The 14,146-nt window shown below is 46.8% G+C and overlaps 2 protein-coding genes across 5 annotated transcripts; one reads left to right on the top strand and one right to left on the bottom strand.

Annotated features, from left to right (window-relative positions):
• Positions 1-1,370: 1,370 nt before the first annotated feature.
• CCNA2 (cyclin A2) lies at positions 1,371-9,062 on the top strand. Of its 2 annotated transcripts, XM_062493994.1 has the most exons (8): positions 1,371-1,511; positions 1,632-1,878; positions 2,684-2,799; positions 3,138-3,361; positions 3,883-4,087; positions 4,827-4,940; positions 5,213-5,346; positions 5,762-9,062. In XM_062493994.1, exons 1-8 carry the CDS (start codon positions 1,371-1,373, stop codon positions 5,811-5,813), a joined length of 1,233 nt encoding a protein of 410 aa, XP_062349978.1. In that variant the 3' UTR covers positions 5,814-9,062. The 2 variants fall into 2 exon arrangements, with proteins under 2 accessions (XP_062349978.1, XP_062349977.1); XM_062493993.1 differs by having other exon boundaries at positions 1,371-1,878.
• EXOSC9 (exosome component 9) lies at positions 9,057-13,796 on the bottom strand. Of its 3 annotated transcripts, none has more exons than XM_062493996.1 (12): positions 13,731-13,796; positions 13,399-13,493; positions 12,718-12,837; positions 12,529-12,631; positions 11,989-12,126; positions 11,802-11,884; positions 11,502-11,634; positions 10,955-11,043; positions 10,611-10,757; positions 10,124-10,295; positions 9,737-9,843; positions 9,057-9,275 (listed from the first exon to the last, which is right to left on the bottom strand). In XM_062493996.1, exons 1-12 carry the CDS (start codon positions 13,794-13,796, stop codon positions 9,194-9,196), a joined length of 1,335 nt encoding a protein of 444 aa, XP_062349980.1. In that variant the 3' UTR covers positions 9,057-9,193. The 3 variants fall into 3 exon arrangements, with proteins under 3 accessions (XP_062349980.1, XP_062349981.1, XP_062349979.1); XM_062493997.1 differs by having other exon boundaries at positions 9,737-9,815; positions 10,108-10,295; XM_062493995.1 differs by having other exon boundaries at positions 9,737-9,815; positions 10,105-10,295.
• Positions 13,797-14,146: the final 350 nt, after the last annotated feature.

Genomic DNA, 14,146 nt, shown 5'->3' on the forward strand with positions numbered 1-14,146 from the left:
AGTAGTAAAATTCATATAAACTGTTGTGTATGTTACCTGTGTGCAGAGGTTTTATGGACAGTGTTAATAGCTCAAGAAAAATCAGATGTAAACATCTAATACTCTTTTGGCAAAAATGTTTTCACTATTGTGTAAGACAACAGTAGCCTGTCCCCCAGCTGTAAGAATGGATGAAGAAACTGGATTCCAGAGACTTGGAAGAAATCTGTGTGTTTAAGCCGTACCTAACTTAGTTTTTCCTGTCTTGTTAATCATGTGGTGTGAGAAGCTCACCAGACTTGAGCTGGTGTAGCTGGTGTGTGCAAAGGGGGGATAACTCTGAATTAGACTGACGATAGCTCCGTTGAAAGCCACATTTGTTTAGGAATGGATGGTATTAAACTTCCTCAGTGCTTCTCCAGCCTCCCCGGGCTTAATTTCAAAACCCCAGCTACCTTCTCACTTGGTTTTATTTAAAATTAGAAGAGAGGAAGCAGCCAGTGGAGACAAGAGATCTGTTTGCAAGTAAAACAGATCAACTCCTTTGAAGTGACATGGAATCATCAAGGGTGGAAAAGACCTTTGAGATCATCAAGTCCAACCATCAACTTGTCATTATCACTGGAACCCCTAAACCACAGCCCCCAGCGCTGTATCCAGACACCTCTTAGACACCTCCAGGGATGGTGACTCACCCTGACAGTGAGAATTTTTTTTTTTCCTAATTATCTCATCTGACGGTGGTGAGGCCCTGGCACAGGTTACTCGGAGAAGCTGTAGATGCCCCATCCCTGGGAAGTGTCCAAGGCCAGGTTGGATGGGGCTCTGAGCAACCTGGGACAGTGGAAGGTGTCCCTGCCCAAGGCGGGATGGTTGGAACAGGAGTGCCTTTGTGGTCTGCGATCCTTTGGTACTCGACATCTCCCCTGTCTCATCCTGAAGCCGTTTGCTCTCGTCTCCTCGCTGCGGGCACGTCACTACCCCCCTCCTTTCAGAGTCCCTTCCTCCCGACTAACCAAACCCCTCCCCATTTCCCGGGACACGTTCACGAGCCTGGCTGGGCGAGCTCCAGCGCGCTTCCCACGCACGAGGCTCTCCTCTCCCTCCTTTGGGCGAGCGGGGGGCCGGCCGTCCCCAGCAGCCGCGCTCGCTCGGTCCCTCCCCGCCCCTGTGTCCGTCTGTCCGTCCCTCTGTCCGCCCCATCCGGCGCGGCCGTGACGCCGCGCGCGCCCATTGGGCGGTTCAAGAGTCGCGGGCTACTTGAACGGCGCGGGCGGCTCCAGGCGCGCCCGTCCCCGGCCCCGCCGCTGCGGCCCCGCCGTCGCCCCGCTATCCCCTCGGCCGTGCCCTTTCCCCCCTCCCCCGCCCCCCACCCTGCTCCCGCTGCGGCCATGCTGGCGGAGCAGGAGAACCAGGAGAACGTGCCCCCGCCGGCGGGCGGCAAAGCCGCGGCCCCGCCGCCCGCCGCCGGCACCCGCGTGGCGCTGGGGCTGCTGCGGGGAGCGCAGCAGCGCGCCGGGATCCCGCTGCAGGTGAGGGGGGGGGGGAGCGGCGGGGCGCGGGGGGAGGAGGAAGATGAGGAAGGGGCAGCGCGGCTCCGGCGCGGCGGGAGCTGTCAGGGGTCGGGCGCTGACGGCCGCTCTCCCCCACAGGCGGCGCGGGGCGGCTGCGAGGGCCATGGAGCGGCGGCGGGGCTGCAGCTGCCGCAGCAGCATCAACACCAGCCCTTCTCCATCCATGTGGACGAGCCCGATGGGGAGCGGGAGCCGCGGCGGCAGCGGGGCGTCGCGGCGGGGCCGAAAGAGGAGGAGGCGGCGCTGGGGCTGCGTGCGGCCGTGTGTGCCCTGGGGGAGCGGCGGCCCCTGGCCCCCCTGGGCAACGCCATGGAGCTGAGCTTCGGTAGGTGACACCCCGGTCCCACCTGCTCCTCCTTCCTCAGGGCCCTCCCTGCCCCCGGGAAACGCCGAGCGGCTCGCCCGGGGAATGATTCCCAGAGACAACTGCAGGGCTGTGGTTTGGGGCTGGTTTGGTTGCTTTGAGCCTGCATCCACCAGGATGCAACAGCTGTTCAATGCAGCTGAGCCCTCTGTGTTCTCGTCCCCTGCTATTTTAGGCCACTTTATAACTTTCAACTATCAGTGCTTCGTGGGAGAAGCCAGTTTTACAGACAACACCGACCCATAAAGCCTTGCCTTTTGCTACCGTTACGGAGTCAGAAGAGGACTTCACCCAGGCAAATGCCAAGATGTAAAAGGTTTTTCTCCCTATGGTGCAAGTGTTTTGAGCTCTTCCCAGTATGTGAAAAACAGGAACTGCCAGATCCATCTTCTGTAGCACATGTCTGAATATCTGAGGGCTGGTTTTCCTGTGATCCACTTGTGCAGGCCATAAAAAGCTCTGGCACCTCTGCCCTGTTTTAAACCACAATCTAAGCTTACAGCATCCACATCTATGTAACAAGGTAACACACAGAGTGCACTGAGCACTACATAATTTCAAGAGAGTTTTCCACCTCTTCCTTCTTAGTGGGAAGAGGAGAAAGGGGAAGGGGACATTTCCTTGTTGCTGCAACATTTGACTTCCATAGAGCCTCCTCAGCTCCCAGTCCAGCTGAGTGAGCCTGCATAAGGTTCCCTTTGCTGTGAGGGAGTGATGTGATGGTGCCCATTTTAACATGCCTGTTATCTTCTGCTTATTCTCCAAGATTCTCCAAGTATTATGGACATTTCAATAACCTCAGAAACAGAAGAGAAAGCACCAAACGTTAATAATGTGCCAGACTATATCGACGAAATCCATACGTACCTGAGGGAAATGGAGGTGAGCTGCTGTCCCTTCTCTAATTTGCGTACAGCCCATAGGGGAAGAGTTTGGGGTGGAGAAATGTGTCTGAACACGAGTTACCAAGACAGTGACTAAATTAGAGCTCACTAGAAAGGGAGAAGTAAGAGCATGGGACTGGTTTATTGGTGATAAAGCTGATTGTGCCATACACAAGCTGGAAAGCAAGATGACATAAATAGAACTCACTGATCCTAAACTCACCAGTGTTTACTTCTGATTTGTTAAAAACTGTGGTAAATGGAGTTTAAACAGTTGCTTTGCTACTAGCATGTGGTCCAGCCAGCCTCAACTTTATTTGTCATCTAAACCTACAGGTGAAATGCAAGCCCAAAATGGGTTACATGAAGAAGCAGCCTGATATCACAAACAGCATGCGGGCTATTCTTGTGGACTGGCTGGTGGAAGTTGGAGAAGAATACAAACTACAGAACGAAACCCTGCACTTAGCTGTAAATTACATTGATAGGTTTCTTTCTTCCATGTCTGTTTTGAGAGGAAAACTTCAGCTTGTGGGTACTGCAGCTATGCTGCTTGCATCGTAAGTGAAATTACTTAGTTTCAAATTCTGCCTACTGGTTTCATACAGATGAAAATGTTGTGGCTGTTGTGTTGTCTAGAACAGGACTGACTCGGGAGGGCTTCACAACTAGGATAAAAATCAGGAGTTATCCACCTAAAAGCTTGGCAGTTATCTTGGAAGTTTGCCCCTGAAGTGAGGCTCTATCTGTTACTTCCAGCTGCAGCAGCCAGCATCTAAACAGTACTTGAGGGAATATATTTGAGGCATGTGAAAAGCAAGTTGTGCTTGCCCCAATTACTTATTTAGTGGGTTATTCTGGAGTTTCAGTGACTCCAAGTCCCAAATTCCTTAATCCTAAATTATCATGCTCCTGTAGCTCTCTAATTTCAAATCCTGCTGATTCAAGAGCTACTGCACCAACTGCAGTGAACTTGTTTGGCACTGGGGCCCAGCTCCTTCCTGAGTCAGAATTTAAATGAGTGTTTCATTAAATGTTGGTGGCTTTCTGGTTATTTACTCAAAAACACTTCTCCTGGCAGGAAGTTTGAAGAGATCTACCCTCCTGAGGTAGCTGAGTTTGTCTACATCACAGATGATACCTACACCAAGAAGCAGGTCCTAAGGATGGAGCACTTAATTCTGAAGGTTTTGTCGTTTGACTTGGCGGCTCCAACAATCAACCAGTTCCTCACCCAGTACTTCCTACACCAGCAGACAGATGCTAAAGTGGAGAGCCTGTCAATGGTAAGAATTACTAGCTCAGCCTATGTAATTAGGGAGTTTTAGTGCAGATATTTATTGCACATATATATATATATATGTATGTATGTATAACACATGTGCACCTTATGACTTGTGCTCCTCCAGAAGTGGTGCCCACTGCCACTTTCTGCTTGGGATACTCCATTCTTATCAGAGGCTGGTACTTGGCCTGTCTCAGACATGCACCCTTACTCAGAGCAGGCAGAGATTAATGAACTTTAAATTGGTGTTGGTTGCACTGCTAGATAGATGTTTCCCTCTCTCTTATCTACAGCTGCCACACCTAACCCCACACACACTTTGGCAAAAAGGGACTTCTGATTTGGTTTCTTTCCTCATCCAGCAGCAAGCTCTGAATCCAGAGGCTAATTTCTAGAGCAGAGCACAGATAACATTTCAGCTGAAGTTATAGTAAATCCCAGCTGTATGGTAGCTACCAGAGGTCCTAAATATAAGCCTTTGTCTCGCTGTGCAAAGGCCAGACCTGATTACACTCTTCCCTCTAGTTGTTATATATCCCTAAATATATCATGTCCTGGGAAAGCATGCGTTGGGAATGCTGTTTGGCAGTAACTAGCCGGAGATGCTTGAAGGGAAAGCGAGTAGAAACTGATAAAAAGTGTCTTTCCAACTGATGGCAGGATTGGAAGCTCAAGTGAGGGTTCTAAAGCAGGTGCTAACTTCTGGAAGCCGATGATTCCCTTTTTTGTTTCCCTCGCAGTACCTGGGAGAGCTGAGTCTAATTGATGCTGATCCTTACCTGAAATACCTGCCATCAGTTATTGCTGCTGCAGCATTTCATTTGGCAGACTACACACTCACTGGACAAACCTGGGTACGTAGCATTCCACTGGGAGCCTCCATGGGCCTCTGTGTGTTCAGTGTCTCTGTACACAGTTCTGAGTGCTGGGCCTGAGCTGCAGGAATTGCAGCCCCTCTGTGCTCCTAGGCTGTTAATTAGGGATTGCTCCGTGTGGCATCTGAAAAATGGGATGGGGGGGCAAGGTAAATATGGTTCAAAAGACAGTTGAAAGCTCCACTGCTGGTGGGCAGCATAAGTGAACAGCAACATTCAAATGTCCCTCGCCCTTTCTTTTTTCCCCTCAGCCTGAATCCCTGTGCAAAGTAACTGGCTACACCCTTGAAGACATCAAGCCTTGCCTTATAGACCTACACAACACCTACCTCAAAGCAGCCCAGCACACACAACAGTCCATAAGGGAAAAGTACAAGAGTACCAAGTGAGTATCTGTGGAGGTGTTAACATCCGAGTCGTCCAAGTATATTTAGCTGCCTGGCAGGGTGTGGGTATGGGATGTGTCTTTTGAGTCTTCAGGTAGACCTAACTAACCAAATTCTCCTCTTCATTGAGATGGTGACAAGACTCCCTGGGGTTTTTGCATGGTGGTTTGTCAAGCAATACTTGGTGTTCTGTAGCTGCCTGGACTGTCAGGTAGAAACTGGAGGAATTTTCTTGACATTCCTACAGTTGGTGATACCTAATGCTCCTAAAAATCTGTGTGGGGCATGGCAGCCAACCAAGTCTCAGAACGTTTCCTGCCTGGTGGGAAATGTGCTTTGCTGCATTTATGCTGCTCTTTGTGGCAAAGAGCACTTGAGCAAGATGACATCCTGCCTCTTTTGTTCCCTTTCTAGGTACCATGGAGTATCACTCATTGACCCACCCGACACACTAAACTTATTGTAATAATCAAGAGACTGATCTTTTTAAGAGATGTATATTACCAGAAAATTATGTACAGTTTTAAACATGGTTCAAGATTCTAGATATGATCACTCAGAGTATGAACACAGGATTTGATTACTTCAATTATGAAGTTTAGTTTCATGTGGTTTTAATGTAAATCTTTTGTACATGCAATCTTGTTAAGAGTTTTAGCTGTGTTTTTATTAAAATGTTCTCTTCAGGCACAGAATTAACCATGCAGGCCACATGAAATCTGAGACTGCTTATCTAATTATAGACTAAATATTAACATTAGCAGTGCATTATTATAGTAGGGCTTTTTCTCCTTTTGGGTAAGCAAGACTTGGTCTCCATGGAGTACCGGTAGCATTTCTATACTGTCTAGTTTAAACTGAGACTTAGCATAGATCCAAAACGTGCCTTAATGGCTACAAAACTGGAAGAAAACTATGGCCACGAGGAGAATTCCTTTCTGAAACCAGCTCATGAGGCTTTTTAGGACGTGCCCCAGTTGCTGTATAATGTAGTGCCAGATCATCATCAGGGGAAATGCTGAATGCTCTGCTGCAGGGACTGCACAGTTAAAACTCCTGTACCAGTTCATACCTCACACTTCTACGCAGAAAATGGTCTTGCTGTCAGTATTTTCTAGTCCAGTATTTTCAGTGAAACTGATACTAAACCCATGGAGTTCCCACTGATGTGTTGTTGGCTGTCCCAAAAGTCCATTGATGCCTACTGAGAAAATTAGTCCGCAGCCTGCTTGCCTTATACCTCTTCAGGGGGGTGGTGGAGGGGTTAAACTGCAGTGAGTGAACTGCTGCTCTGTGTGCTCGAGGGCAGGGGATGTCTTCTGGCATGGATTCTGTACACCCCTCATGCTCGGGAGGAGCTCCTCTGTGGCGCGCAGCAAAAATGTGCCATGCTTTTCCTTGGTTCTGGAAAAACTGTTACATGAGCAAACTGGCGTTCAATTAACATTAGATCAAGTTGATGTTTTACCTTCAGCCTGTGTAAATGGAGTGATGCTGCCCTGTCCCTGCTGTTGTTTGCATGTAAAGCAGCAAGTGCACGGAAATGGGCTGAACTGAGCCATTTCTAGGTTGGCTAATAAACAGTTTTTGTATCTGATGTTAGCGGTCTTGCCAATAGCTTGAAATCACTGAGGGGTAGTACTGTCATCTTAAACTGGCCTTCCGTTTCTAAAGCTTTTTGACAAGGGCTGCCCTGTGAAACCTGTGCTTCTGGGACTTGAAGTTGAGTCAGCCCTGTCTCTCTGGTTATCTGGGCACCCAGCAGTGTAAACTCCTCCTCACAAATGTCCAACAGCTGTTAGGGTGTGGGCTATTTGAAATGCTTTTTTAAAAATCTTCATTTCCCTGTCAGGCTGAGCAGTAGGTGTTAATGAGAGAACTGTCTCCCCTCAGTAACTACAAAGTTACTGCTCTGCCCCCACCCTCGTGCTCCTGCCTGAGCCTTCCCTGAACCGCCTCCATTACAAAACCAATGGAGTCCAGCAGCGGTCAAAAATCTGGTTGAAAGAGGCAGCAGGAGTGGCCTTTTTGGCCAATCTGAACTTCTTAGGATGCACTTGGACCTGTATGCATGTTAATGGTTAATGAAGAACCACATTTCATTGGCCAACAGTTTTTATCTAAATTAATTTCAGTGGGCTGCTAACTGAAATGGTGGAACGACTTGAGGACAGCCTGTGCAGCCTATCATGTCTGGTGCTTGGGGTTGGAAACACTTTAACCTTGCAGGAGAGGGAGTTTATATAAGCAGGAATGTGTTTTTCACTGTTTGTGACCTTGGAAGGGTAACTGGCAAGGCTGACTGGGATTACTTGAAGGTAACAGGCCACAGTGCTCCTCCTGGGAAACTGTGTTCTTCCTTCCCCTTCCTTTCTGTAGTGTATTCTGAGAGCCCTGAGAAATATGAACATTGGAGGGGCAATCTAAAGGAAGCTCATTAATTATTTTTTTCCTAAAAAAAGAGCAAGTAGCATTACTTAAGTGAAAAGACTTCAGTGGGTTTTAGTATTGATTTAGTGCTTAAATCCAAGAGCTGTGCTTGAGTTTTAATGGAACTTGTTCCCTTGCTGTTCCCATAGCACAAAAATTCTTCCACGCTCCCTGAGCTTTATCTTCACCATTATCAACAGGACTTACTCTGCAGCCTAACAAAAAAATCTCAAGTCAGGGGCAGGCATTTCTGCCCAGCCTGACCATGTTCCTCCTTCCTCAGGGCGGCTCTTGCTTCTGCTGTTAAGTACTCTCTTTTTCCACCTTCTCATTTTCTGGTTAATATGGGACAATTCCAGCTTTTGCTTCCAAGCTTTGAACAGAATATCCCAGGTTGTACTGTACTGCTGTTAAGCCTACCCAGGTTAACTTCTAATCCTTTCCAGCTAAAGGCTCTGAGGAATATAGGGATGTTATGTGTGAAGAAGAAACAACAGTGCAAAAAAATAGTTTGTTTTTTTTTCTGAAGAAGTTTATAGTCTTGTGGTACTGCAGAACTAACAAGGAACTGCATCTTCACCCATTTTTTGTACTCAGGACAGTTACTTTGGGTTGGAAGAACTGACACTAAGAATGCACTGGTTTAGCTCCTGGAGAAAAGAAGTTTTGTGTGTTGGTCCCTTCCTGAAAGAGCACAACTTGATTCCCTGGCTGGGAGCAATTTTATATATATATGGTTTTGTTTTGGTTTTTTTTTTACATTAACTTCTTAACCTAATTTGGGGAGCTTAAAATCTGCAACAGTAATTTCTCTCCTGTTCACAGCTCGTGTAACACTGAGGTCACCTGTAAAATAGCTCTGTAAATATGTGTGTGTTTCCAGTGTCACTTGTTTGCAAACGAAGTGCCCAGACGAGGTATTTTGGAATCCTCCTTGTCTTCTTTGTTTTGCCTGATCCAAAATTCAGAGCGTAATTCTTTGCATATAGTTCAAGAAGCATTCCTGTCTGTTGCATGTAATATTTAATTAAACTTTTTTAAAAACTCCACTGCTGAAATTGTGTGCTAGCTTTTTTTAAGTCTGTGTGTTTCTGGTGATTTTCACACAAAGCAGTTCGAGTACAAGGTAAGGTGTGGGGTAACAGGGGCAAGAATGTTTTAACCACAGCACACTGATTGTTTTCCTGTGAAGAAAGCTGAACTAGGTGAGTTTTTGCTGCAGCTGATGCCAAACACATTGTTTCAGTTACAGGCTCAATTTTTTTATTTAAATCTGTGTACAAGAGTTTTAACATACAGGTAAAAGCAGAACCAGATAGTGGGAGGGGAGGAAATAAAATAACATACAAAAATAAGCTCAGTAATAATACACCAAAATCCATATTATACAGCATTCCTGCAGGAGGGATGACAGCTTTAACGAGAAGTTCTCTTCTTTCTTCTCCTTTTGTTAAATGCTTTCTTACTTGGATTTTCTTGTTTGGAGCTGGTCTGTGTTCTGTCAGCAAACAAGAGTTGTATCAGAGAAACATCCTGAATAGTTTTTCAAAATAACACAGGCATGATTATCCATAACTTGGCAACTACACACCATGCCTGGGGCCAAGTGTAAGTTAATATTTTGAAAGTGCAATAACAAGGGTTTCCATGGATACAGCAGGCAATCTCACGGGAGTAAAACTCAACATCGACTCCGGTGCAGCACACAGAATCTCTGCAGTAGCTCTAAGGAGCCACTGATTGAGATACACTTTTATGCTCTCATGCCTCCTGGCAGGACTAAAATGAGTCATCTCAGAAAGCCAGAGATTTAGCCTAGACTTAAACTTCCTTGCTCTCAGCTCTATCTGTATTCCCTTTGATCAATTGAAACCCTTCTTGGCCTTGGCAAAAATCCTGTCCTTCCTTGAACCACTCCTTGCAAACTCCTTTCCTCTCCTAATTCTACTTGCTGGTTACCTTGTTTTCCTTGGCAGCTCCTGTGGTTCCAGAATGACAACTTCTTCCTCCTCACTGTCAGACAGTACAATGGGTTCATCTATAAAAAACACACCAACCCCAACCTGCTGATCAGTTTTGCACAAACAACCCCTGTAAATAATAACCACAGTGTTTTTAAAGAAAGATTCAAAGGGGCTACTGATTCATTTGGAGCCCTCTCTATACTACAGACATCAAGTTTTGAATAAAACAGACCAGGTCAAGTGGAATTAGCAAATGTGTAAAGAGGCTACAGTGGTTCTTTCTTTCTAAGATCTTTCATGTTTTAATTCTGAACTGTTGATGAAGTGATATAAGATCTGATATTAAGAAAAACAAATACATACCACTCTTAGTTTCCCTCACTGTACTTGTATCCTCAGTTTCCACTTTCTCACATTCAAAAGCAGCTGCCTCACTTTCACCTTCTTCTTCTGCTGCTTCTTCCTTCTCAGATTCTTCAAGGTCTCCCCAGGAGCTCTCTATTCCTTCCCCAATTTGGGCTGTCCCAGGAGTGTGCAATACTGGATTGGCAAAACTGCAGAAGTTAAGGAAAACCTTGGTGTTTGCTGGTGAAATTCTCTGTACCCTGAGAGCAAACCCAGGTGGTTTAAAAGCTGGGGGAGAACACCCCTAAAGGGGAGTCCAGAGTGCCACTTCTCCAGTCACTGTAACAATCACAGCTCTGACCTCAGCTTTGCACTTGACACAAGAAATTAAAAGCAGACTGAACCAAAACCAGCATGATGATGATGATGTTTCTTCTCAGGACTGTTTGGCTACCTAAGCTATGAGGAATCTTAGATGCGTGTTTAGCCTGGTTTTCCCCTGAGCAATACCCTGGAAAAGATACACTTCTGAAGGAGGGTCAGCTTTAGCAATGATTTCTCCAGCCTGCTCTTCCACGTCGTTGGTGTCCACAGCAGCACTCTCCATTCTGAAGGCAGTGATCCTTTGGTTGGGGATGGATTCCGCAAAGCCGAACTTCCCGCCTTCTTTCCTGGCATTCAACAACAAACAGACATTATTTCAGGATAACCCAAAAGCTGCTTCTCTTTCCAACTTCAAATATACAAATACTTGTTATTTAAAACAAACACAAGTGAAGACAATTTGCTGCTGAAACCACAAGCTGACACTAGTTTTTGCTACGTTTCTTAAAAAACTCCCGTTTCCATCCCTTCCCAAAACACTCACCTGGCTTTTTGGTCGTTTTCCAAGGCTTTCTGAATCAGTTCTGTTATTTCTGCAACCTTAACAGCTGTTATTTTACTGCATCTCAGAATCTGTTTGTTACACATACAAAAAAGCAGCTTACAACCAGGAAAGCAGGAAGTTTTTAACTGAAACTGTAGAGCATCACAAGAGTCACAAACATTTAAATCACAGGAATTACAAACACCTAAAATATGTCACCTTAGCATGAGGGACTGGATCCACTGAGACTTAAAAAAAGTTAACAGCCTCCAGAGTGCAACTAGAAGTAATTTGCAGGCTTTCTCAGCCAAATCACAGGGAAAATAAAAAGATGTATATCTGAACAAAAACTATGCATTTTCTACATCCCTTCTGCAGCATGGCACACAGGTACCAAGACATAAAAAAATACATAATCTTTTCCAATAAAATCAGACATTTCATTGATTTCTCAGCTTCCAAATGTCATGGGTATTTCCACATCAAGACTGCACCACAGGAACCAGTTTATACACCACAGAAAGACTGGTTCAAGGCAAAGGTTTACCTGATCCTGCAGCAGCATGACCACTCCACTGGACTGGATGGTACAAATTTCATCGTGTTTATTCATGGCAATTACAAGGAGCCCATCCATCACCCGCTCCTCACGTTCAGTTGGATCCACCAATAAAAAGGTTCTAGAATCAAGGTTTGAAACATGAGGCAGAAACAGCAGAAATCTGAGGCATCTTAACTACCCTTAAACACAATTAAACAGAGGAGTTGGTTTGCCCATTAATAACTATGGGTGTTATAAACAAGATTTATATCCCTTATATGGGTACAGAAGACCTCAAAATCTTACCCTTGATGGAAGAAGGCAAAACTGACACAAATGGGCATGTGGTGGATACTCAAGGGGACAGGATCACGTTCCTCAGGAGTGTACTTGGAAAGGAATTGGCCCAGAATACAGTTATTTATGAAACTAATTTGATTTCAAAATGACAAAAGAAATTTAAGGACATTTTTTAAAAATCCCCAAAACTTACCACAGTTACTTCCTCTCCCTGCACAGACACATCTGGCCTGCGAAAATGACACAGAGCTACAATCCCTGCTATGCTGGCAGCATCAGTGATGTTGCCATCATGGTTCAACAGATGCATGTCCAGCCGAATTTGCCAAACCTGAGAAAAATACAAAAAATACAAAACTCCTTGATTCTACAGAAGATAATTTTTTTTTAAGAACTGGTTCGGTTTTTTGAACCAGAAAAAGAACCAGCATATATTCTTTAAGTCTTTGATTAAGAAGATGAGAGATCTTGGTGTATTTCAAGATACCCACTGTGCCAGATTTAATTATGACAAAATATGTAGCATTTCAGCACAATTTAAACATCATTCTGTGGGCTCCAAGCTACTTCAGGAAGCCTATGTAGACATGCAAGTTAAAAATACCTCTCAAATCAGGTGAACGGATCTTTACATTAACCTAAAATCAGTACTTCTACAATCCAGCACATGACAGAGAGCAGCTCAAAATTGGACTACAAGTATGTTTTACTAGGAAAGAGGAGGTTTTCCTACCTTTTCACCAGCAACAACGCAGAGAGATTCAGTGTCAATGCATTTGGAATCCCTGAGGCATCGCTCCAGCAGTCGGTTCAGTGACACCAGTAACTCGGATTGTCTGGTGGAACAAAATTAACCCAAACTTATTATGACTACAGTGGCTTCCGTGCCATCCTTCTTTAGCCCTTTTAAGACATTCACTACCTGCCAGGCTCCAGCCCAGGTGCAGCCATGGGTGAGAGCTCCAGATTAAAGAAGAGCACACCTTCCGTGGGCCGACTGGGCTTAGGGGGAACGAGCTCACACGAGACCTGTGCAAGAACCCTGCCAAGGCAAATGAAGCACCAAGTCACAGAACGTACCAGGGAAAATCTATAAACAAAGCATGTACTTGGGAATAAAGCATGTGGTTAGAGTTTTAGTTTGTAATTCTCACAACCTGACAGCTTCCTGTTCAGCGCCTGTCATACATATTTAAACTTTGGTCCAAAAAAAATGAAAGAATAAAATGTAAGAACTAAAACATAATCCTGTTTTTAAGACTAAAAATTCACTGGAACGCATGAGAAACTGTAATGAAATATTTTTGTAAGTGCATGTATCTCACTTTTACACCGGCAGAAAAGGGTCGTTTGGTTCGGGGAAGAATGCAAAACGCAAGATCAGCGAATAAAGGGATGAAAACTCGGCAACAATTCTGCATTCTATAAATTACTCGCCACTATAATCACCGCGGAAACCCCATCCTTTTCCCGCTACCTTCCTTTCCATCTTCCCCTCTTTGCTCCCACCCTTGAAATACCAAGACTTTAAGGCTCGGAAGGTTAAAACCTGTTCCCGGGGATCTCCGCAGGCCCGGGACTCCTCAGGCTCTCTCTAACCCACCTGGTCCTGCCCAGCTCCACGATGCAGCAGCCGCGGTCGGCGCCGAAGGAGACGCGGATGTTGCGGTAGTCGTAGCATTGCCTCCCGTCCAGGCGCTGCGGGAACACACGGACACGGACACGGACACGGACACGGACACGGACACGGACACGGACACGGACACGGACACGGACAGAGAGGGTTGGTGCGCCATACCCGGCATGCGGTGGGACCGCGAGGGGGGGCGGATCCCGGCGACAGCCCCGCTCCCCGTGCGGCGGGGAAAACGGACGGGGAAAGGGATGGGGGAAAGGGAGTAGGGAGAGGGGGATGGATGCTGGCTGGCGCCGCACCTTCTTCTCCTGGACGGCGCGCAGGAGGAAGCGCCGCTCGCAGTTGGAGAGCGGCGTCGCCTTCATGGCCGCGCCGTGAGGGGGCGGCGCGCGCGGGTGATGGCGAGGGTTCGGGGGGGGGGGGGGGGGGGGGGGCGCGCGCGTCATCGCCGCGCGCCGCGCGTGCCCAGCCCCGCGCGCGCCGCGTTCCCACCCTCAGGGAGAGCGTCCTCTCAGGGCCCTCACAGTGCTGTGCCCCAGCGCGCTATGGTTGGAAAGCTTTTTTCCTGCTGTCCGAGCTAAACCTGCCCCGAGTCAGCTTCGTGTTGTTTCCTCGAGTCCCGTCCTTGGTCACCAAAGCGCAGAGATCGGCACCTGCCCCTCGGCTCCCCGTCCCGAGGATGCTGAGGTCTCCCCTCAGCCTCCTCCAGCTGGAC

The sequence above is a fragment of the Cinclus cinclus genome, chromosome 5 (genome assembly GCF_963662255.1).
Source record: "Cinclus cinclus chromosome 5, bCinCin1.1, whole genome shotgun sequence".
Lineage (NCBI taxonomy): Eukaryota > Metazoa > Chordata > Aves > Passeriformes > Cinclidae > Cinclus > Cinclus cinclus.